The following is a 26,801-nucleotide window of genomic DNA, read 5'->3' on the forward strand; positions in this document are numbered from 1 at the left end:
CCATTGGAAATAGAGGGTAACCAAAATTTCAGGCCTGGTCAGGTATAAGCAAAAAACAGAGGCCTGAATAAAAAGGTGGAGGGGAGAGTGGGGAGGTAGAGAGGTGAAGAGGGAGGAAGGGGAAAGGGAGGAGCACAGGCTAACAGGTGAGAGGTAATGTGAGCTATTCCTGGCATTGAGGAAAAGGACAGAAACAGAAATAAAATGATCTAAAATACAAGACTGAAATAAGGACAACATTATTGAAGCTAAGACCCTCTGACCTCTTTATAAACCAATTCTAATGTTTGAGGTTGTTCATTTACAAGGTTGGTTCCTTATCTACGATGTGGAATGAAAAAGGAATCCAGCTCCTAATTGTCCACATTTTTCTCTTCCAAAAGGGCCTCTAAATACACATTCCCTGTAACTGAACTCACTCAAACAAGCTTTTGATCTGTTATTTGGTTTAGTGTTTAATTATTATACCGTTTAATCTTCTGGAGTTAAAAAGTACTTTCAACATTAAATTAAAGTGCTGTCCACAAAGGTAATGAGACCCTTAGCTCAGTGTATACAAGTGCATCTTAGAAGTGTGACATTGTTACAATAGGACTTTTTAAAGCTGTTACTATTAATAAAGATTAAATTCACCTTAACTAATCTATCAAAGGGAGGAAGTTAAAAAGGACAATGTCGGAATCAAGAAATTGAAGGGCCATGAGGAATCGCAAGAAGGACCTTTGTAAATCTCCAGAAAGGTGTAGTTGGCAAGGACGGGGATTAGAAGCCTAACTCCAAAGGAAACCTAATGCTGACAAAAGGCTTGGAATAGGTCATACTACAGCGGACACTTTGTTTACTCAGAGAGACAAATAAAGAACCACACATCAATTCCCTCTATCCATCTTTCAACATTTGTGAGATAATATCATTGTCCAACTTCTTGGTGAATGCTTGACCACCACTGTCTATTACCTTCGCTACCCTAGCATCCAAACTGCTCCCTCACATCTTTAGTGACCCAGGTTCAATCCTAAATTTGGTTCTATCTTTCTAGAGATTGTACATTCTTCATCTAACCATATGGATGTGCACAGCAACCATTAAGATTCAATGTTTGTTACACTTTGACATTTAAACCTTGATCTTAACCAATCAAAATACAGAATGGGATCAAGCAAATTCCTTCTTGAATCACTTTGCTACGGTATTGCATCTCACCTCCAACAGCTTTGTTACTGAATTGCTGTTCAACTATTTTTTATCCACTCCAGATCCAAAGTATCTCCAACCTCATTCGTTTACTTATAATACAGTTGGCACATGTGGAACTCCTGCCAAAAATATTGGAACCTGCGCATTCAACTTCTCAGACAGAGAAATTAGATAAGAGACTGGCTGAAGGGGGAAAGAAAACCATATCCTAAATCCAATCAAGTATTTAAGAAGGACTGTATGCTCAATGAATAAAGCAGATAACCCTTGTGGCATGATTGGATTTTCAGATATTTAAAAACATTTATGACATCCCAAAAGGATCTGGGCTGAGACAAAACTATTCAATTTATTTACAAATTACTTTGGTGGTGAGACATAAAGATGGACATCCAAGTCTGCCAATGTCAAAAAGTGAGGAGAATATGCGAGAGAAGCACTATAGCCCCTTGGACTCTGTGTCCCTGTTTTCTGGGACTGCTTTTATACCAGCTGATTCATATGGGGATTCGTACTGTAGTTTACTCATGGACCCAGCCTGGGTTATACATTATGAAAGGTTAAAAATGGCTGGAGTCCAAAGGTTAAATAACTGAAGAAATTTTAATAAATGGATTTTAACAAAGACAAAATGTCATCTACTTTAAAGAATCAACGAAGAATAAAATAATTTACAGGCGGTAAAAGCTAAAAACAGTGGAAGTACAGAGAATTACATAGAGCTACTTAACATATCATGGATTAACAAATTTTCAAAAAAAGTAATGCTGGTCGTTAGAGCATTTGCAAACATAGAGTTTACCATAGCTACTGTACTCAATGTCCTGTGTAGATTACACCAGAGATTGGCAACAGTTCAAGCCATCATGTCTTAGAAAGAATGTTTTTAGAAAGTGATATCAAGAAGTCTGTTAAAAAAAATCAAATTAATGGGCATCCTGGGGAAACCAAAGGAATAGTTGGATTCATGCATTGAACAAATCATCCCAACTCCAGGGATCCATGCAGAAGTCCCTCATGGAAATTACCTATTTCTCCAGCATTTTGCTTCATCAAGATCATCCTTAATTTCAAGGTCAGAAAGGGGAGGTATATTCCCTATTGATTGAACAAAGTTCAATTCCATTTATAACTCTGTTGCAAATGAAATAATCCATGCTTGGATGGTACAACATTCTGTTAAGATTCAGGCATAGCGGAGAAGTGGCATGGAACATTCCAGATAACAATCTTCCCCTTTAAATCTCCATGATGCTTAGGTCAAATGTTTAGTTCCTTTCACTACTGATGCACATTCAATATGAACATTTCTTGTTGAAGTCCTGGCTGGTTCCCCTTCCTCACCTCTTTTTCCTCTCCACTGGTAACTATCATGCCTCCATAAAGGCATAGGTGGGAATTCCAAGTGATTAAAGGAATTAAGTGATTAAGGTTGCATTGAAGGAATTTCTCCTCATCATTTTTTTTATTTTTTTTTAATTTTTTTTTATTTTTCACACCATAAATCACATTAGCCATGATATATACTTTTTCTTTTTCACACATATACAGTGACTTTTTCTCCCCCCCCTCCCTCCTCCCAAGCCACCCCCCCACCCCCCCCCCCCACTCTCATCCATTTTAGGTATACAATCTAGGTTGCATTAAACCAGTCAGACAATGTTGTCATTCAACAAAAATACACCAGAAATTCTACTGAGTCTCCTCATCCAAGTTTTAAACAAGTTGACTTATATTCTTATACTTAACACCTGAAAAACTAAAAAAAGTATGGTTTTCATGAATCAGATTTGTGTTTTAGATGTGGTAACTCTGTTGGAACTTTTTTCCATGCTGTCTGGTCATGTATCTTTTTGGAAGAAAATTCAATTGTTTTTAGAATACTTGTATAAGATTAAAATAACTTTAGATCCGACAGTATTTTTATTGGGTAGTTTGCAACCTCTGAAAGGTTTGGGATCAGATAAATTTCAACTTGCTTTTGTATATTTAGCTTTATCTGTAGTGAAAAAATGTATTGCTAGTACGTGGAAAGATACGAATATGATTGATATTAATAGATGGCATAATGAGATGAAATATTGTTTAATAATGGAAAAAAAATACATATGTTTCACGTGATAACTATAGTTTATTAGTGAGTGGTTGTTATATTCAGAATATTTACATTTTGATTTACGTTGATTAGCTCTTAATATGTATGTTTATTTTTTTCTTAATTTTTTTTCTTTTCTTTATGGCTCTCCTTAGGAGAGTTGGCTGAAGGGGGGGGGGGTTCTCTTTTTTTCTTCTTACTTTTCTTTTTTTTTATATATATATAAAATATAATGTTCATGTTTATGGTTCATTGTTGTATATGTTATTTACTATCTGTATTTTGAACGAATAAATAAAGTTTAAAAAAAAAGTTGACTTATATTCTGAGGATGCTCCCAGTCCAAGACTCCTCAGTCAAGGAAACATCTTTTCTGCTCTCTAAGACTATTATAGGTTTCAAGACAATTTTCTCTCATTCTTCTGAAATCGAAATCATACAATCTCGGGTTGCATTATCTGAGATTGTATCTTCTTGCTTTCTCTCCTCTTCCTTTCTTAAATTGTGGGACCCTGTTTATCAACCTGCAATATAAAGAAATAATTCCAGAATCTATAAAAATTTTGAAAAGTGATAACACTGGACAGCAAAGATTTTGCCTCCAAAATACTTTTGGGTGTATTTTATGAATTTTGGGCTGCTGATCTTGAAAATTCACCTGAAAATTTTCCTATGGCACACCACTTTTTGGATATAACTTATTTTAAGTCTTCAAGCATACAAAACCACAAGGTGCAACATGTCACTGAAAATTTGTTTTCAGCATTCGCACTTGGACTTCTTCCCTGCTGATCTTGGTTCAGTCAGTGAAGAACTCAGTGAAAGTTTTCACCAGAACATTGCAAACATGGAAAAGTGTTATCAGGGCAAATGGAATCTATCAAATCTGCCTGACTATTGTTGGATACAGCAAATCTGAAATTATCTTTATGTTCATCTTGAAGTTGTCCTTCATAATCCCTATTTTTTTTCAGGAAGAAAACCTTTTGAAAATTTTGTTGTAATCCAAGTATTCACTATCTCCACAGCCAACTCTTCCAAAATTCTGGGAATTTCAACTTCACTAATTCTTGTGGTAGTTTTTTTTCTTCACTAATACATATTTCTTTCAGCTCCTTGTGCTCAGTAGAGCCTTGATTTCATTATGCTTCTGTCAGTTTTTAGTGCCTTCTTCTGGGAAGATTGATACAATCTTAAACAAAGATTGTTTAATTCCTCTGACATTCCCCAGTCTTTCCCTGTAAGGGACTCATATTTTCTTTCACCAGTGTTTTCCTTCTGACATATTTTCACGAGCTATTTCAATATGTTTTCAAGTTTTTCTCAAGCTTAACATCATATTCCATACCACTCCAGATTTACCTTGTTGTAAGCACAAAGTTTGTGCATTAAATAGACGATCTAACCTGGAGCCACAACACTTCCTCATTACAGCAATGCCTACAATTCTGAAATACATTGAGAAGGACAAGGCTACTGGCATCCACCTTGACAACATTTTACAGGAGCACAATTGAGAATGTTCTGCCTGACTGCATCATTGTGCAGTATGGTATCTGCAAAGCATTAGACCAGAAGTCAATACAGAGTATCATTGAAATGACCGAGAAGATGACAGGGGTGTCCCTTTCCTCTAATAATGATACTCATCAAATAGAGATCAACAAATTATTGAGGATCCCTACCATCCATCATACAGTATCTTTGACCTACTACCATTAGGCAGGAGGTACGGGACCATCATAATTAGGACTGCCAGGCTAGGAAATAGCTTCTTCCCTCGGATTGTGAGATCGATGAACAGTATCCTGTTACCTTAGGTCTCTTATTAAAGAAACTGAAGTAAATAATTCCAGAATATTTATACATATGGCATTTATGATATGTTATATTTTTATGCATGCATGTGGTATTTATGTGCTATGTGAAATGTATTATGTATGTATATGTGTGCACTGTGGTCTGGAGAAAAGCTGTTCAGTGGTTGTAACTTAAATTGAAACTTTTTTCCTCAGTCATGGTTTCCCACTACTCTCTCTTCTCCTCCTCTCACCCTCCACACAATCTTTTCCACTCCACTGCTAAAAGGGTTCTCAGCTATATCTGTCCCATTTAAAATAATTTTTGCTTCATCCCCTCTTCTCCCATCCAGAACAAGGAACAACTTCACTTTCTCATCTGGTTCCCCTCCACCATTCAGTGGATTATCCTTCTCACACATCCAAAGTTAAGCCATCACTTTCTCTCCATCTTTTCCCAGTTGCAATGGAAAACTATTGACTTGAAATGTTAACAGTTTCTCTCTCCATCAATGTCTTACTTGACAAATATTTCTTGCATTTTCTATATTATTTCATTTTAACCGGTCCAGTTTCTTCTTGGTACCAAATGCCAAGTTTTCCATGAGTAGTGACACACATTGCATTATGTGGATTAGTAGAATCTACTCCAGTCATGCAGGCATCAAATCAATGTTGCACAAGGATAGGCAAATGAACTTACTACTTTGCAAATAATTGGCAAGCGTCACACCACTGAGGCAACAATGCTATTTATCTTGACCTACTACCATTAGGCAGGAGGTACAGGACCATCATAATTAGGACTGCCAGGCCAGCACGAGTTAAAAATGTGCACTGACAGTCTGAGACTGAACGGAAGCAAATCAGCTTACATATCACTGAAGAAACTAGAACAGTGCAGCCCAATTTCACAGTCCTTTAGTTTTATATTCCAATCATCTTGTAATGAAGATTTACATACCATTTGCTTTCCTAATTGTCCACTGTAGCTGCATGTTAACTTTCAGTGATTTATAGATAAGGACATTCAGGTCTCTGAATAATTACACTTCCAGTCATTCACCACTTAAAACATTCAACTTCTCTGCTTTTCTTATCAAACATAACTCATACCATTGAACAGTCAAATGGTTGGACAGAATTAATTTAAGATGCTGCACAATTTATCATTGCAAAATAATATGAATAATTGCCACATTACACTATATTTTGTTCCGAGTTTGAATATAATTGTGCTTTACAAGTGTCGGTTGCATTCTTAGCCTTTTCCTTAAAGAATGCTATTCACCTTTGAGCCCTGGACTCACAATTAGCTGCATTTATTTAGTACCAATCGAAAATCTGGACAAGTGTGCTTTTCATTGTTAGAGTGGGCTGGGGAGTCTGGACGACAAAGAGCAAAATAAAATAAGGCTGTTCCTCCTTCTTTACTACAGTCCTGCAGAAGCTGTGAGCTTAATTATAATTCTTCCTGTGTGAGAAGACATGCTAACATCAGTGCAGTTTAAAAACAATATCTATCTTGGTGTACAAACGCCATGACAGCACTTGAAAGTTAATTCATTCGGTGTTAAAGCCCTCGAGCCATTCTGAGGAAGTAGAAAAACATATCAATAAAGTGAATTTGCTGATTGTTTTTTTAACTAAACCAGAGTGAGTCATTTGGTACACTGTTTCCTTTAAATGATACAGTTGGATAGATCTTAATGTGCTGCACATATTTATTATTGTGAAATAGTGTTCTACTTGTTAGAAAGCACAATGGTGTTATTTTCTCAAGACGTGTTGGAAAAATTAATTTGCTTTTGTAAACTGCCAGTAGTGGCATGGTGGGAGAGAGGCGTGGGAGGGGAATGAGGGTGTGAGTGGAAAAATTAGATTAGTGTTAATAGGTGATTGATGGACATTACTGAAACAGGTGGCTGAAGATTCTATGCTGTATTTCTTAATTGGTATAAAATAGGCAAGGAATCCTTCCACTCCTTCAAATATTACAGAACTCTCACATCTTAATGGAATGGTAGAGAAATCTCCTGAATAAATGAAACATAGAAGCCCAAAAATTGGGATGTCAGAAATCTGGATCACCTCGGAACTTTTCGAAAATTCTCAAACTTTTTAAATTTAGCGGGCTTTTGTGTGCGCACATGCATGCGTAAGTGCCACAGATGCACAGAGTCAACAAGCGATCACTCTGGTCGAGTTCATTTTTCTTCAAAGCCGCTTGTTTTGATAAATGAAGTATGTTGTCTTTGCTAATGAATAAACCTGTTCATCTCTTTTTATTAATCTTTAAATTTGAATTTTAAAAGTACTGCCCAAGAATCCAGAAAATCCAAAAATCTGACCGTCACAATCACTAAACAATCCAGATTTTTGGACTTCTACTGTAGCCACAGATTAACAAAATAAGGAATTTTCATTCAATTTTCTTAACTCAATTTCTCAAAGATAGACATTTTTTCCATATGAACTGAATGTCTAAAGTATTATATTTTCATGAAAACTGGCATGATGTTTAGTGTAAATATTATGTTTTAGATCCTACTACAGATAGGGCAAAATGCTTCTGTGGCAGATAAATCATCCACTTTTAAAATTCAAAGATACTTCTTATACCTGAATTACGTTTCTCTTTTTACTTGTATTCTTTTAATTTCCCTATCTGATTATATTTTGTGATTGCATTTGTTACTATAAAACTCCTTCAGTGCTTTAATTATATATATATATATATATATATATATATATACATGCACCCCATTTATGGTGTTGGTGTGGATGTCTGAAAAATAACTTCTTCCATTCAACACTGATCTCCTATGATGCATCCAATCCATTTTGTGGAAAGTTACTGACAATATATCTATCATATTCGGCATGCATCAGGAATGGGTTAAATTTTGTATGATAGGAAGATGAGGAGATCATTTAGTCTCCAAAGACTATCCAACACTCCATGACAAAGCCATGACCTAACTCCATTTACTTGCCTCACTCCAATATTGAAAGTCTATTGTTCTTGGATTTAAAATGAACAATTCAAAATTTTCCCAAGTGAGATTCCTCCAAAGAATTAGAGATGTTTCCAAACTCAAACCAGTCATGTCTAACCAGTCATGTCTTCTTAATGTCCTGAAAAGTTTCAAGTCATCTGTTAAATTGTTAAATTCCAGGGCCTGTGATATGAGTGCAAGCTTATTTTCAACTCATTGTCCTTTCCTCAGAACTATTAACTTCCTCTCTTCATTGATGCCACCTGACGTGTTTGTTATTTCCAGCTTTTTCTATTTTTACTTTAGATTTCTAACATCTGTTGTTTTTTTTTTTTCAATCTGCCTGGAGTTTTGTGCCATTAAATGCATGATGCAGTTGGGCTAGTTGGAATGAATTTCCAATACAGAGTGTTGTGAACATGAGTTACTCATCCAGGTTACTTGAATGGCCCCTTTCAAACCAATGACCTGCACCACCAAGGACAAGTGCTCTTGGTGTAGGGGAACACTGATACCAGCTGCTGCTCATCAAACTTATCATCTGATAAATAAACTATTCTGAAAATATTTATTCATTTTTCTTTTACGTTATATAGTATTTATATTTATGTGTCCAATGATTATCTTTGTGTATTAAGTGTATGTTTGTACACTATGATCTAGAGAAAAGCTATTTTGTCTAGTTGTACAAGTACAGTCAGATGAGAATAAACTTAAAACTCTCGCATCACCCAGATTTGGAATTTCTTTCTAAATCTTCAAATTCCTTCCCAAAGAGCATTGTGAATATACCTTCATCTGGAGACTTGCAGTGATATAAGAGAGTAGTTTACTATCACTTTAAGAATCGTTAGGGATGCAGTGTCTTTATATCAAAAAATAAATTTAAGAATGTGACGCCTCTGATTGGGAATAATTGATACAGATTGGAGACGAGATAAATGCTCAGAAAGTCATTTTGTTTCCAATTTTACATTGTGAAGCACAACTGCTATTTTACACGTCTCCAAAAAAAATTGGTCTGTCATCAGACACCCTTGCAACTCTGGCACAATTTTGCTGGAGATGATGTTATTCTCTATGTCATTCAACTCTTGAAGCATTTCAAGGAAACAAACCCCTATTTTCCTTAGAGCACCCATCATTGAACACAGCCTGGTCTTACTAATATGGACTGGGATTTCTACTAGTTATTTACCTGCCCACAGCATTCAGCATCCATTATAATGAGCAATCGGCTCCACAATTCCTGATATGCACCCTCTCCAATGAGAGGGTGGCTCATTCACTGTGTCACTCATTTCCTGGGCATGGGTGGGTCTTCCTTGTATTTCTACAATAATGTGCTGCCCTCCGATCCCTTGAGCCTTGCACAAATAAAGACCTCTTTGCCCTTTCCAAATCTGTGCTGTCTCCATCATTAGGAAGCATTAACTGTGTATCTTCAAAACTTCAAGCAGCCTTTTGCCCTCCATTTACTGTGAGATTTTTGGATCTACCAATCCATTTAACTACGTCTCTACCTCCAAACCTAATGCCCCATTGCTCATTGAAATCAATAAATGATCTCATCTTTTCTGCGCTCCCAACTCAGCCTATGCACTCCGGTGTCCCAGGGACACAAACATAAACGCCAGCTGGTGAAGATGTGATGGAAATGTGATTCAGACATTCATGGCTGGACGTGGCTAAACTCTGCAAAAATTATGACTGCCCCGTTCTTAATGTGGCAAACAGTTCATTATTCTGATAATTTAGGAATGCAAAAATCCTTCTTACTCTAAAAATATTCCTCACTTCTCTCTTCTACCTTCACCTCCAGTAAGTGGGAGAAGCTCATGGAGCACTTTGACACCAGGACAGACCTGCTTTGTCTGTTGCCTCAGCTGCTTCCCTCCTATTCCCCCCCCAAGGCCAAACTTCTCAAGTTGCACTGACTTTAAACTCACATCTCTCTTGTCCATCTCTCATCTTTACACGCCTTCAAAATCCAATATCTATGAGTGCCCTCCTGCCTTCCCAATCCAATTCCCAATGAGCTGTTTATCTCTCAACCCTTTTACTTGCTTCTACGTTAGCTGATATTGTGAAGTTCTCTCTCCTCAGCCACATTTCCTTCTTAAAGGCGTAATGCTAAGTTTCGAGTAGTGCGGTTACGATGGTAGTTTTCTATTCTGACAAATCAGTGACACGATGACTCATTTTTTTCTTGAATGCACTCTGGTGATAGATAAGGTGCATGGAAAGTTAAAATTTATGTATTCTTTTGCTATACCACTAATGATAATGTTTATTGTCACACACTTAAGTAAAATATTTAAATGCACCAACTCCTACTTGCTGCAGTCAAACAACTAAGTCTGTAAAAAACACAACTCAAATAGTATACTCCAGTATGGAAATAAATAAATAAATACAAAAGCTAGATAATAAATATTCACAGTTACTGTTTATGCAAGAAAAATAGCTCAATTTTTGCATGAGGATATTCTAAATTTAAGAAACTGATGATTAAAATTATTTAATGATTTCCATCAGTTAAGACAGTTAAATATTATGCATATTCTCAAAACAAAATGTACTTACAGCCTCTAAAAGTGAGTAGTAAATGCAGAAGCCTGGTTTCGATGCCAGATACTCATCAGATTGAAATCGTATCCTGACTTGGCTTGCCTTTGATAGATGTACTCCTGGAACGCCATTGGTGCCACACCACCGTCCAATAATGGTACCATCACTTAAATCTTCAATTTCCACAAAATCAAACCTAAAGGACAGAAGAATTGTTTTCAAAGAAAAAGCATGTTGCATTTGAAATCCGCAAATAAAGATCAATTGACTTTCACCCACTCCACACCTTGGGGCTTTGAAAATACTGATGATAAATCTGGAATACAAATGTGCAACACACTCAGATTGAACTCCACTCCACTATTTCAACAGAGAATTGCCATTTAATAATATTAAAAACACTTTGCCATTTTTATTGATCACAGCTCTGAAGGGATATCCAGACTAAGAAATCAAACCCACTTAATTTTAATCATGCAAATTGCTGAACTGAGGATTTTACATAGTTGACTTTCATCGTGAAATCAAAACAACATTATTTAAAAATAAATGTCAGTCCCATAATTTAGGAAGCATTTGTGGTGCAAATGAGTAAATTCAGCAAAAACACAGGCCGAACAAATGGGAATATTTTTGCATGGAAATTCAAGATACAAGATAAATCATTTGCGATTTAAATAGTTCAGATTTAAAACCGGGACAACACTGCTGGGTGTACATGGACGATTTTCCAAACTGAATTAGATGTCAATTGATCATATTGTCGTATTTGCAAGGCACCAAAGATAATTTCACTTGGAATGTGGAACTTGAAAGTGGATTACAGCATCTTTCTTCCCCCCCATTCCGCATGGTTCTGAGAAGATATCACTCTATGAACCCATAGCCAGTGATCTCAGATTGTAACTCCTTAATCTGAGATGTTACAGTCACAAGTTTACCATTGTATGGCAGAGTTGCTCATTGATATCTGATCACGCAACTGTTGTCCAAGCAAGAGAAAGGAAACAGCCTTCCTTCAGCCATCGTGAGGCCCGTGTGGGCAGCAATCATAGTTGGAAAACTATCACTGAGGGGAAACATTGATGGGAAACTTCATTTTCCTTTGTTGCTATGACTGTGAACTAAAGGTCCATTAAATTTGCTTTTTTTAAAAAATAATCAATCCAGCATAAGTACTTTGATGAAATATTCAGATGGAGTGAAAGTGGAGGAAAGTTGGAGCACTGCATATTCCATAGTCTGCATAATGTTTATCACTTATTTATTCAACAAAGGAAAGGATGGAAAACACCCTAAAGGGTGTTATTTGGTTCCACAAGTACAAATTCTGCAGACAGTGTGGCACATCTCTTCATGCGGAAGAAACTTGCAAAATGGAAGGATACTGTAGATGGCAGAGTAACTCTTAAGGGGTGAATGGCATGATCTAACAGTTGTTTGTGAGAATGGAATGAGTCAGCAAGGGAGAAACCACAAGGTCCTCTGGTCCCGGGTGCTGCTTGCAAAAGAATAACTCCAGATAATATTTAAGTCTGCTAAAGAATATCTCTAGATAACTTTCTTTGTTTTCTAATAAATACTTTAACCACACTATGTTCTTTGAACAACCTTCACTTCCCAGGATGTGATCAACTCCTTATTATCATTATAACCCATTCTGATGACTTTACAAACTAGGTCACTGTATAAATTTGAGCTGTGCAATTGTGTAGTTCAGAGCTGTGCCCTGGCTGTTACAGGGACTGCTCTCCGAGATATCTCGCTCTAATAAACTCTTCTGAAGCGTTAGTAGTGAAATTCTTTCTCCTTGACAAATCTGGCGCTACAAGCAGGATCCTATTTGATAGGATCACGAACCCGGGACTGAGGATCCCGTAGGAGTGAGCAGGCGATGGCCCTGGCCAAGAACCTTGCTGAAAGGGGGCTGAGGCAGGCTCACACATTGAGATCCCCGCTTGGGTGAGGTGACATACAGAGAGTGGAAGACACTCTATGTAAAGGGATGAGGCAAGCCAAGAACCCAGATCTAAAACAGGGGGAAGACGGAGAATTGAAACCTAGTGTGACAACGTGGGCAAAAGAGGCACCAGAGCACGTGCTGTAAAGTAAGGGAACTGACAATTGTGTATATATTGTATAACTGTTGTTAAGATTTAACAGGAGGCCAAGATGGGAAATCAAGTATGTGTCAGTTGAGCAGGGAAAGTGTTACCAACCCACCAAAGGAGTGAGGACCGCCGGGACTCCCCAAGGGACCACCATTGAATAAAAGGACAGTAAGACGAGGTCAATAGGTAAATAAGTGTCGGTGACTGGTCGGTGATCCGATAGTACTGCCAGGATTGTCCACTGATATTGTGATCAAGGAGACCGGGACCTGAAAATGGGCTGTCCCATTTTCCAGTGATTTGTATGGGTGGTCTTAGGAAGAGTGGCCGTATGGAGGAACTTTTAATGTGCAATTAATAAATGACTGATGGGAAAACACCGACAATGAAGGAGGGAATGCTCCTGTCGGGGAACCTGATGTCCCTGCTACTGCCCAGGAGGCCACTCTCCTTGAAGTCTTGGTGAGGGATTCTTCCATTCGCTCGTAGCTGGGAGACAGTGGTGGAGAGTTGGAGAGAAAAATCAATAGGGGAAGGTGAAGAAGAAATGGAAAGAGAGAGGGGAGGGAGTTACCTGAAACTAGGACAATCGTTGTTCTAATTTCATGTCAAGTGAATTTTTTAAACCTGTGAGGTCAGTTTGGCTCCAAAAAATTTTTTTTTTTTCAAAAAAATTTGATAAATGAGGATTTTAGAGAATCTGATTGTGGATAATCAGAGTTGTGCTGTAATTAGAGAGAACATTTAATAGGATTAAGCACATGAAGAGTTCCATTTTCATTTCCTTATTTACAAATTAATCACATTTTACTTGGTTAAATTTAATTCTTTATAAAAATACTACAGGTATCACCTTTTTTGGTAACTAGTTCAATCCAAATAATAGCATGAGAGCACATTGTGGCTGATGTGCCACGGCGAGCAAAAGAAACACGCAGAGTGGAGCATAGTTTCAGTTCAACTAATTCAAAATTGCGCAATTAAGAGGCCAGCGCTTCCCAGAAACCCTATCACCCTGCAAGTTGTGAGTGTCGTCGACTTCCGGGCCAAAGCTTTGTCCCGCACTGAGAGTCACCGTGGACCCACCCATAATCGCTGGAGCGATTCACTTGCCAATAGGGTGAGGCGCCACAATATCAAACTACCTGGTAGAATGTTCAATTTAGTTGGTACAAAATAAATGTAATTTATAGAGCCTCTTTCTCATGTCAGAACACTTCATGAACAAAGAAAGTATTTATTGAATTTTAATGTAGAAATTTGTGGCTTTAAAACAAATTAGAGATTTCTAACAAAGTGTAGACTTTATAACCTGATGGAAACCATCCCCCCTGGAAAGCTTCATTCCTTATTTTGGTTCCAGTGCAGGGCACTACAACTTAAGAATTGCTTAAAACTAATAACACCATATTCAATCATATCACTTGAATGCAGCACATGCTTCTCAACGACCTGACTTAATGAAATTAAATGTGGGCAATAATGACACAGAAACCCACAGATAAAGTTCTGATCATAATGCAGTTAATTATAACTATTGCAGAAAAACAATTCAACTAGATAGATAAGGCAGTTGGTGTATTTTCCCACATAATGTTAAGAACATTTTGTTTCCCAATTATAAACTGGCTGTTTATTTTGCACATATAAGCACTGATTCCTTAACTGAGAGGTGAAATGCTCGATTGGAATGAGCAGCTTTCTTCATCGGTTCCATCTTTGTATATTTGTAATCACTACTTGGCATTTGAAGTATGAATTGCAAAGAGTGAACCAGTGTCTTCATTATCTCCATGCTTTTCACTGGTGAAGGTCAGGATTTTCGTCTCTAACCCACCAGTGCTTGTAAGGTGCTATTCAATAATGCAACAATAAGTTGCAGAGGTGATTGATCAGAGAAAGACTCAAACCCTACCTAACCTTCATCCATAGACTGCAAATAGCACATTGCAACCTTGCAGAAACTCCTGGAATCACCAACCACTGTCCAGAGGGCATTAAAACAGATGGCAGCAGTTTGCCTCAACTGGCTGGGTAGCCCAGTTGACTGTACATAGGACATAGAACATTACAGCACAGTACAAACTCTTCGGCCCACAATGCTGTGCTGGCCTATGTAAACCTGTGTAATTTGTGATTAGTAAGGGATTGCTTAAGGTGGTATGTGAGTGGAAAGAAAAGGGTTGAGAACAACTGCACTAGAGGTTTTCAACACATTTGTTATTGCTAAGGCAGACGACCAGAGCAATTCAACCAGGTTATCGAGATGTTGATGATCACTTCACCAAAGAAAAATGAAACCTTCGATAGGTGCATGTTTCACTCGCACACACAGTTGCAGGGAGAGAGCTTTGATACTTCTTTAACACTTAAAATTAAAGGCAAGAACGTAATTTTGGATCGCTGCAAGATTCAATGATCTGTGATCAAACTGTGTTTGGAATTAATGATAAGTAAGTGAGAGAGAGGTTGCTACGAGAGACAGAGCTGAGCTTATCTGCAGCTTTGAAGATATGCCACACCAATGAATTAGCTCGGTAGCATGCAAAAAAGTTCAGTGATAGTGTAAAAGCTAGTGAACATGAAGGCATAGTTTTAGACACGCACACAAACAAAAAATGTGATACAGGAACCAACACAAAGATGGAGAGACATTCAATTGTAAACCATGTGGCACTAAACATGCTCCAAAGCAATTCCCAGTTTATGAAAAAGTCTGTAACAAGTGCAAAGGGAAGAATCACTAAGCAGAGCAATGTTTTTTCAAACAAAACAGAAGTAGAAGTGTACACACTATAGAAGAAACTGCTTTCAGTGATACACTTTTTGTGGGCATGGTAGTACAAGAAGTGAAAAGTGTCAAGCAGAATAAATGGACTGTGTCATTGCATATAAATTGGAAAAAAAATATTCCTTTCAAGTTAGATATAGGGGCAAAGGTCAATTTTATCTCTGAGTGTGACATCAGGGCAATGAAGATAAAGCCATACATCAATGTAAATCTTGTACTGCTCAAAGTCTACAATGGACAGAGCATGGACATGAAAGGTACATGTAAACTCAAGATGAAAGTTGAAGATAAAGAGGACCACCTCAGGTTCACAGTAGCCTGAGATGGACATGAATTATTGGTTGGTGATAAAACATGTAAAAACTTAAATTTAGTCAAGGGGATATATCACATTAACAGTGTCAATGCACAGAACAGTGTAGAGGAAATACTGGATCAATTTCCAGACATCTTCATGGGGTTTGCTGTTCTACCATTCACCTATAAGATACAGTTAAAAGAGGATGCACAGCCAGGAGTTCATGCCCCAAGGCAGGTTCCAGCACCTCTAAAAGCTCAAGCAGGAACTTGGCCTAATGGTAGCACTAGGGGTCATAAAGAAAGTAGAGGAGCTCACAGAATGGGTGAATTCAATGGTGTGTGTCAAAAAAAAAGGTGGCCTGTATGGTTACATGGAACCAAAATACTTGAATGCCAATATAAAGAGGGAACATTGTCAGATTCCAACCAGGGATGAAATGACAAGTGAGATGGTCGGTGGAAAGTTTTTCACTAAATTGGATGCATCCCAGGACTTCTGGCAAATAAAACTGCATGATGAATGCACAAAATACTGTACATTTAATACATTGTTTGGCCGGTACTCCTGTCTGAGGATGCCGTTTGGAATTTCCTCAGCTCCAGAGGTGTTCCAAAGTACAATGGAGCACATCAAAGAAAGTGTAAATGGGGTATATGTGTACATGGACGACATAATCCTCTGGGATCCACACAAAAACAACACAACAAAAGGTTCATCAAAGTGCTACAACACATCCAATAGTATGGATTAAAGTTAAACAGAGAAAAATGTCAGTTTGGTGTGTGAGGGACATCACCTTTTTGGGAGATAAACTGTCAGAGGCAAGTGCAGAGCCAGACAAGAGTAATGTGAAAGCAATTTTAGAGATGCCCAGACCCACTAGCTAAAAAGGCATATTGAGAGTGCTGGGAATGATCAATTTCATTGGTAAATTCATTCTAAACCTGTCTTCCAAAACAGTGTACCTAAGGACGTTTTTACAGGATAAATGTGAATTTAAGTGGACAGACAGCCACAAGGAAGAATGGGGATGACCGAAGACCATTCTAACTACAGAACCAGTGTTTTTCACATTCTTTGACACATCCAGAAGGACAAAAATATCTATGGATGCTTCAAAAGATGGAATAGATGCTGTACTACTTCAGGCTGTGGGAGAAGATTGGAGGCCAGTAGCACGTGCATCAAGGACGATGACAACATCTGAATGTAGATATGTACAGATCGAGAAAGAGTGTCCAGGTCTGGTCTATGGACTCGAGAAATTCCACAGTTATGTATATGGTCTATGGCAGAGACAGACCACAAGCCATTAATAGAGATATTCAAGAAAAAATTGTGAAATGTCGCCAAGAATCCAAAGACTGATGATGAAGCTACAACGTTATGACTTTGGTTTGATGTATACTCGAGGGAAACATTATCTGTTAGCTGATGCATTATCCAGGGCAACGATGCAGAGTGAAGCACACAATGAGAGAGGGAGACAAAAGGTAAACTACGACAAGTCAGCGAGAAGCTTAGGGCCACTGGCACAACATGACACAGTGAGACTCAAAGATTCCAACACTTGGGATAAAAAGGCTACTGTTTGGGGGGAAGTAAATCCAAGATCCTACAGTACAGAACAGAGGATGGTCAAATACTGAGTAGGTATCAAAGGAGCCTGCTGAAAACATCAGAGATACTGCAGGAACAGATAAATGCAGAGGATTCATCCTTCCCAGTAACAAGGAAACAACATTCATGCTAGACAGTAGTGGACCAGCAGAGCCAACACAAGCACCTGCGTTAAGAAAACCCACTTGAGTTGTCAAAGCACCTGACAGACGGAATCTATAAAAGAAAAATAATTGCACACTTTAAAGTTACTGGTGCTAATGTTCATGCTACATTTGTGTTGAATTTTAAATTGAAAAAAATACTGTATTAATGTGTCATGTTTGATTAAACATCTCAAGGAAAGGGGATGTAGTGATAGAGTGCTACCATCAGGAGGAGTCAGAGATGAAGTGTGTAGCATCAGGGGAGTGTTGCATCTTTGGAATGCTGTTGCATCTTGGATAGATTCAAGATGGAATGCTTCACTTGAGATCTGGCATGTGTATGTTCTGTCCTTAGTGCTGTTTGCTTAGTTAATAAATCTAGTTATTTTAAAAAGAATCAATTTCTTTATTGTAATAAAAGAGACATCAACAGTTTTCACAATGCATGTATGAAAGACTGAGTACCATTATCTAACCTCCTCTCACAAATGGCTATAAACTTTCACAATGAGTTAAAAGAGCCACAAATATTTTTCATTCTCCAAACTCATAGTAGTTGAAAACAGAAAAAAATGTACAGCAAAATCTTTTGATGCAGTTATAATCTAAGAAATAAATCAATAACTTAAACTGAATAATTCAGAATATTAATGCATTAATATTTTGTTTATGATGGTTTTTTTGTGATTGCTGCTGTAATAACACAATGCACCCTCTGGCCCTCTGGTGGTTTTGGATGCAAAGAAACATGATTCCTTTTTGTTTATTTTCACAACTTTGCAAATAAGTTTGTTCATAACCAAATTTTGGGTGTACTTTTAGTGAGTAAAGTAGAACAAAAAAAATGCTAGTGAAAGTCCCCAGATCATGAAGTTTACAGAAAAACAGGGGTCATTTTGCCAAATGGAGGCAAACGGCACCTCCACCATTTCTAACTCTCACATGAAATGAACTGAACTGAATTTATTGAAGCCTGACTTCTGCAATGATGGGAATCTCAAGAATAAGTTGAGATGGATCACCCATTCAACATTTCTGGCTGAACATGGTCACAAATTCTTCAGCAGGTACATTGGGCCCTGCCTTTGGAGCTGATGGAACACTCCTCTTCCACTGATCTTCTTGGTTGTCCACCATCATTCACAAATGAATGTGGCGGGACATCTCATTTGTTAGTTACTACTTGGTTCTTTCAATTGCCCGTTGCTTTGTCTTATTTTGTGTTGGATCCTTGCTTTGTGTAGTGTCCAGCCTTGCCAGTTTGTCTGCTCATTATTAGGTAAACACTGTGGTACAAAACACAGAAATGGTGCAAGAACTCAGCCAGCCTTGTAGTGTCCATAGAAGGTAAAGGTATATTACCGACATTTCAGGCCTGAGCCCTTCCTTAAGGAATGAGTGAAAAAAGCAGACGTCTAAATTAAAAGGCTGGGGAAAAAAAGGGGTGGGGGAATGGGAGGGGTTGGAATACAGAATTGGTTTTAGCTCTTGAAAGGAGAAAGAGGTAAAAGGGAAGAGAGAGAGAGAGAGAGAGGAACATATATCTTTATTTCCTATGGACGCTGCAAGACTGGTTGAGTTCCTCCAGCATTTCTGTGTATTGACTGCAATAACAGCGTCTGCAGACTTTCATGTTTCATGACACAGTGTGGTATTCCTGATGTTCCCTTTTGCACTATTTTCTTGATCAAGGTTAGTGTCCTGACTTCATATGATTGGTGGAGTGAAGAATTTGTTGAGCCAAGTTGTTATGGATAATGCAGAATATAATTCTCTTGCTCTTTGTGATAAGAGTACCTCAAGAAAGCCCCCAATACTAAGCATCCAGATCAATTTCCCTCATATTGCTCAAATAGTTTGTCACCATACAATGCAACATAGGTAACTGTGAAAGGATTTTTAATTCAGTCATTTTGAATCCCTCTGGAAATTCAATTGAAGGATGTCTTGGTGACAACATGAGACATTATTTTAACAAGCTTTGTGCAGTGGTCACTTCTATCAATATGGCTAGGGACAGATGCATCAGCCACAGATAAACAAGTGGAAACAAGATTAAGTCGATTTATCCTGTTGCCCACTGTAAACCTTGCTTGGTTGCTACGCCCTTCAAGTCAGTGGTGTTACAACCAAGCCACTCTTGGTGATGGATATATAGAATACATTCTGTGCTCTTGCCATTCTCAAACCAATTTCAAGCTGTCAATGGGTTGTGGGTGATACTCAGGAGGATATTTCCTTCTGTGTTCTTGATGCCAGGAGACTTCAAGGGGTTGGGATTTAATGCTGAGAACTCCATCCCAATTGTGCTGATACATGTGGGGGTTTATAAGACATTAAAACCGAGACAGAGGTGCATCAAAGAAGAGGTACAAGGACTGCTTAAAGAAATCTCTTGGTGCCTGCCACATTGACCACCGCCAGTGGGCTGATATCGCCTCCAACCGTGCATCTTGGCGCCTTACAGTTCGGCGGGCTGCAACCTCCTTTGAAGAAGACCGCAGAGCCCACCTCACTGACAAAAGACAAAGGAGGAAAAACCCAACACCCAACCCCAACCAACCAATTTTCCCTTGCAACCGCTGCAACCATGCCTGCCTGTCCCACATCGGACTTGTCAGTCTCCAACGAGCCTGCAGCAGACGTGGACATACCCCTCCATAAATCTTCGTCCGCGAAGCCAAGCCAAAGAAGGAAAAGAAAGAAAGAAGAAAAGAAAACCATAGGAGCAGCATTAGGGTATTCACTTCCTTGAGTCTGCCCTGCCATTTCATCAGGGCTGATTTAGTATCCTTTTTAACCTCATTCTCCTGATTTCTCCCCATAATCCTTGACTCCCCTCAGAATCTAGAACTTATCTACCCAAGTCTTAAATCTATCCAAGACTTGGCCTCCTTAGCCTTCCATGGCAATGAATTCTATACCTCTGGGTAAAGAGGGTCAGGGTCCTCTTAGAGGGACAGAGTTCATTTAGGGATTGTGAAGGAGGAGTTTGGGATATTGGCAGTAGGTTCTGATTTTGCGAGTTCCTCTGTGTCACACCATCGCCTGACAATCCTGTGGAAGTGTTCTCTCAGTTTGTGAGGAGGACTTTGAATGTCAATCGAGAAGGAGATGACATATCTAAGACTGATGCTTTGGAATGATATCAGGTGGACCTTCTGATTTCACTTTGCAGTGCTTAAATATAGTAGCATAAGGAAATGAAATGTCTTTCTAAGTCATTTAAAAGAATGAACCACATTGTTAAGGTGCCTGGAGTCACATATAGATGAGGCCATTAGGGAAGGAAGTTTTCTTTTTCTTTCCCTGAAAGTTCCCAGACAGTTTTATTCTCAACAATGCTGTCATTTCACCGTTGCTGTTAATTGAACTAACATGCATTATTCTGGATTAATTAATTAATCATATTGAATGTCCATCCAGTGTGGTGAGATTTAAACTCATCCTCTGGTTTACTGGTTTTCAGATTTCCTTCAACCACAGACTACCTTAAGTATTCTTTACAGACTGCAGATCATCTATGTAAAACCACAGATCATCTGTGGCATTGGGGATGGCTGGTGTGGTCAGGTTCCTTCCCAAACCACTGACAGTACTTTTGTTTGGTTGGGAAAATATTTGAGAATTTTCATCTTTTTTTGTTGTATTTTTTTCCCCTTATTCCCAGGGTAAAAATGTAATATATTAAAGGACATGGGTTTTGTGGTGGAACCACTGTATACCCATTAGCACTGTCACAGGGTGGTCCACCCCCATAAATGGTGTTTCACCCTAACTCCTTCCTACCTATTAATCATGACCCTCAGTCTAATGTGGTTGATAAAGAGTGCTATAGGTTTAAGACAGTTTAAATGAGATGTAGTTACTTTACACAGAGAGTGGTTGGTGCCTGACAAGGATTGTCAGGAGTCATGGTGGAAGCAGATTTTGAGGCTTCTAGATAAACATGTGCTGGGAGTAGAAGGATATGTATCATATGCAAACTGCAAAGTTTTAGTTTAATTTTGTAATCATGTTTGGTGCAGACATCCTGGGTCAAAGGGCCTCTTTCTGTGTGATATAGTGCTCTATCTATATTCCAAAGTGACTACCTTGCTTTACACTTTTCTTGCTCAATTTATCAGCAAAAATTTGTCTCCTCTGCATTGACACAGATCAACAATAATAAATGCACAGGCCACCTGTGTTGCCAGACTGCAGGTTGAGAAATACAGGCCTATTTTATTGGTTGTGGACTCTGGATATTTCATCCACGATCCTGCAGATCCCATGCACAGACTGAAAGAAGAGAAACCTCCATAAAACTGGGGAATTGGAGCGTTCAAGCCCTCTATCTTCCTGTAAGTTCTGGCCCAACATCTTCTTGTGCAGCAGCATAAATGATTTACATTAAATAATATTTAATGGGAATGCTTGTTCTGTGTTAACAGAACCGCAAAATCCTTCAGCCACAATAGACATTTACTTAAACACTGGGCCCAAATCAGATTAGTTCGCTGGTATTCAGACGCTTTGTATGACTGTTTAAAAAAAAGCAATCTTCACATCTCAGGTTCTATCATGCCAATGAGCTCATATGGAAATTAACAAGTAAGAACAAAATGAAACTTAGTTGATTCATTTTGGGCAGCTCAGCAGATTAAAATGGATATATTTTGGGCTGATCCAGTCTTGTATGTCTGATGCAATTTCTGAGTCACTGTGCCCAGGATGATGTGATTTCCTGTGCAGCATTCCCTGTGGAGCAATTTAGAGGAAATTAGATCAATTTGTCCTGGGCTCACTCACAACAAATAGGATTTCACAATGCAGTGCCAGTTTGGGAAGTTCTGAGTTGACTTAGTTCTGTAAGGCTAGTTCCATATTGACTTTCTATTATTCAATTTCTGTGAGACATCACAATCCTGAGGCCCAGACCCTGAACTCCCCAATTCTCCAATTTCATTACAGTACCAGAAGTCTCAAACCTCTGAGGTTCCAGGCACCACCACCCAGCCCCCATTCATTGGTCACTAATCATCTCTAACCTGATCATTGTGTGTCAGCTTCTTGGTCCTTGCTGGGCCTAGGTCTTTTAATCAAACACTCACCCCTGCCCCCATTCCTCAATACCAGCATCCCAGCCATTCACCCATGTCATTAAGTTGATGACCATTCATCAACCCAACCCTTGGACCATAATACAATTCATAAATATACTGGATAAACACAGCAGATCACACAGCATCTCACAGAAGAAAAGGGTAACCAACATTTCAGGTCTGGGCCCTTCAGCAAGGTCTGAGCAAAAAACAGACTGGAGCCTGGGTAATAAGTTGGGGGGAGGGGAGGAGAAGAGAGGATGGAGGAAAGGGCAGGGGGAGGAGCACTGGCTAACAGGTAAGAGGTGAATACAGGTTAGGGGGGGTAGAAGAGAGAAGCAAAAATAAGCAATAGGGGAAAGGTTAGTTTTGATAGGCGAGGGAAAGGAAAGGGGTGGGGAGTTGGAGGAAAGGAAATAAAGGATTAGAAAAAGAGAGAGACTCAGCAGAGGGGTTTAATGGAAATTGGAGACTTTGGACCATAATAACACAACATCACTTGCAAATAGAGATCAATCTTTGAGGGCCACTCATTTACACCTTTGTGCCCACAAATGAAACAATCATTACTACCCTCCCCACCCCCCGCACACTCAGATGGCTACAAACTGCTCATCGGTTTCTGATTTATCAGCTGTCTGATGCTCTCTCTCATTGCTGCTATCCCCTCCCCACCCTGTTACTCTTTTGTTCGGATGCTTGCCAACATTTTCTCATACTTTGATGAAGGGCTCAAGCCCGAAATGTCAGTTATGTATTTTTGCCTTTGCTACATAAAGGACGCTGTTTGACCTGCCGAGCTTATCCAGCATTTTGTGTTTTTACTAGCTGTCTGATGCTAATGCAATGGTTATATAAATGATTTACATTGGAGTTTGGGTTTATCATCCACATTTTGACATTGGATATGATGTAATGCCAACTTATTATCCAAATTGGGCTTTTCTAACTGGGTCAGCAACAAGTCAAAACCATATTTTTAATGCAAGTTTATCAACTTGTATCAAAAATAAGTATTGGTTGATCTTTTGTTTAATCAAGAGCAACATATCTCTTTTCAACTATTTTCAATGTGAAACATTACTTCTGAAGCATTAAGCATCAACTTAGTTTCTCTTTCCACTGATTCTACCTGTTGAGTGTCCTGTTTTTATCTCTCTCAAACTTGCCTTGATTGTACAACCAGCATTGCTATATTGCTCCATTAAATTAGCTTTATTTCTAAACATCAAAAGGAATATTTAATTCCCAGGTTTGAAGATCATCATATTTCCCATTTATTGACAATGTATCATAGATGCAATTGCTTCTCTTCTGCATTTAATTTTTGACAGCACACAAGGTCCTGCTAGAATGCCTTATTAGGTGCTGAAATTACAGAAGTTGAAAACTTTCAGGAAATGTTTATTCCCAGACTACTATCCATGATATGTCGCTGTAGAAATTTAGATTGCAACTTACTCAGCAAATGTAGAGAAATAGAACAAGTAGATAGAGGTTAAAACACAGAAATATGCCATTTGGGTCAATTGGTCCAAGATGGTAATTACCTCCAGGGAAAAAAATAGTGGAAAATCGCATTCACCTATTTCATCCCTATGTGGCTCTATCCACTCTTCATCCATTAACCTGTTCGACCTAACCAATTGTAAGTTGAACTAAAAAACGTACACACATGAACATTTCACAGAAATGTTTCAATTGCCTCAGGCAATGGCTACAAATAAACAGAGTTTGTCTCTCATTTCTTCATTCCACTCAGTACCCCACATTAAGGTAACATGTTGAGATTGAAAAACAACATGCACAAAATATAAAATGGCACATCTTAAACAATTTTTACTTTATGCAAGTGAGATTGTCACACTTGATAACATGGTCACATTGACAAATTAGAAACACAGATCAGCATAATCTTTCATGAATATTCTGTTCATGGTTCTTACTTTAGTGCAAAGTATTTTAAAAGGAAATATTGAGAGAACAAATGTCCAATAACTAATTTTGGGTTACACCGTGTTCTCATTATTCATCCACAGGTCTGCATTTCTACAGGGGTGGCCCCAGGCACTACTTCAATTGTTTTTCAAAGGCACGGACAGAGCAGGGATTTGTAATGTCAGTCCGGAGCATGAGCCAATTTGCAGCTGGAGCTGGGATCCAGAGTACCTTCATGGTTCAATTGGCTCTGGCAAACTGAAGCTTACATCATTGGAAGGGACATTGTCAGTGGCTTTACGGTAACATTTTTTTAACTAGTTCTTGTCCCTACATTTGCAAACAAGGACTGCATGCAATTCTTAACAGTCAATGATGTAATGTTTCCTAGCAGACTGAATCGGGAGAAGGCCAAATGCTACCAAAGCTACAAAAACAATTCAGTGAGAGATTTGCAGTTATCATGCTTTGATTTCTGAATCCCTGAAGTGAGTTTCATTCAATAATAATCATAGAATTCAAAGAAGCTGCACTGTCTTTGAGCAACAGTTAGCACCTGCAGGGAAGTTTAGCATCATGTTCCTGCAGTAAAATCCCCATTATCTGGCACCCACGGGCATTGCAGATGCTGGAAATGCAAACTTTCTGGTTGACTGAGACTCATTATTCCAATGTCTAATACACCTGCATTCAGAATAAATAACTTAAAAGACAAAAGACAGTGCAAAATGTACAGTAATTTGAAAAAAAAAAATCAGTATTGTTGTCTTTAATTAGGTAAAGTTCATTTTAATCAAGTAATTCCAGTAACTTACAAAATTTAAATTTAAACCCCAGCCACTGGCGCGGTTGCACTAACCTCTATACTAACCGTGCCACTGTCATAATTAACCCAGAGTCCCCAATGTTTACAGGTGAAGCCTTACTAATATACTTAATACTAATAAAAATAAGACTCTTTCTGGGCAGGAATAGGGAGACACTCTGGGAGAGTTGCCCCAGTGACGAGTGGCACTGGGCTCTGCCATTTCATTCCAGCCCAACTTTATTGAAACTTCATTCAAACAGCTGCTGTGGGCAGGGCACGACCGGAGCGCTCTGCTGGCTGAATGTTTGCTCCCATCTTCACCAAGGTAACCCGGCTCACCTCAACGCAAGTGTCCCAGTCAGGCCATCGGCACACCTTCCTCGCCCTGACAATCCAACTCACCTTCACACAAGTGGCATCAATGAAAAGAATGCAGGTGCATTGAGAGGCATTGATAGTTCAGCGGGGCAATCCTGTGTGTGTCCAGTGAAGTCTCAGTGCTCCCCTGTGGGGTCCATTCGCCCAGTCTTAATTATTTGAAATTTAATTATTGATTATTTCTGTTTAACTGTCACTAAATAATGCGAGAATTGCTCCTGTTGCCGGAACGGAGGTTTGCATGTCCTTGATGGAACTCATCCAATTTTCCATCCATAAAATTGCCTTATAGATTTGCCAATTAATTTTCTTATGAAATATAAGCATATTCACCAGTGAAAGGTTGGGAGCAATGTTTCCCCTACTTTTTAGTAGTCAGTGTGCGCAAAAATCTTATGTTGTGCAATTTTTTTTTCATGACAAAAGTATGGGTGGACTGAATGCTTGTGCAAATGTAAACTTGAAAATGTTTCAAGATCATTTTGGCACAGCCTATCTCTCATGGCTAATAAAACTGTATTGGCATGTTTTAATATAATACAAGTATGATTGCATTCAATAAGTATAATTATTAACTACTATATTGTTTTAGTATTATTTAACTACTCACCTTTTGTGCTCACCTTAATTTCCCTGGTGCATTGGTGCAAACCGTGTGTGCGCACGCACATGCACACAGCTAAGAGGGAACAACAGTTGGGGAAGAGTTGGAGAGAACATTTCATGTCATCTCAGATCATTTACCCACCACCCTCTGTGTGAAAATGTTTGCCCTCACTCAATCTCTGCTGACTCAAAGCTTCAGTTGCCAGAAGTGCATCCTTTTTCATCTCCCTTCATCACAACCCAAAATATTCATCTTTTTTTTTGTATTTCACACAACCCAGAACTGGACCCTCATCAGTCATGAGGGAGAGGAGGTGGAAGGTAATGAATGCGAAAGCGCACCATCGTTCATTCTTA

The 26,801-nt window shown here is 38.6% G+C and overlaps 1 protein-coding gene across 2 annotated transcripts in view; it reads right to left on the reverse strand.

Moving 5' to 3' along the window:
• pdgfc (platelet derived growth factor c) overlaps positions 1-26,801 on the reverse strand; it is a 300,283-nt gene that overhangs the window by 97,799 nt on the left and 175,683 nt on the right. For both annotated transcript variants that reach the window (XM_069926206.1, XM_069926207.1), the window contains exon 3: positions 10,677-10,857. In XM_069926206.1, coding sequence (XP_069782307.1) covers positions 10,677-10,857 — 181 coding nt within the window. The remainder of the gene's footprint in view (positions 1-10,676; positions 10,858-26,801) is intronic.

Source organism: Narcine bancroftii, chromosome 3 (genome assembly GCF_036971445.1).
Source record: "Narcine bancroftii isolate sNarBan1 chromosome 3, sNarBan1.hap1, whole genome shotgun sequence".
NCBI lineage: Eukaryota > Metazoa > Chordata > Chondrichthyes > Torpediniformes > Narcinidae > Narcine > Narcine bancroftii.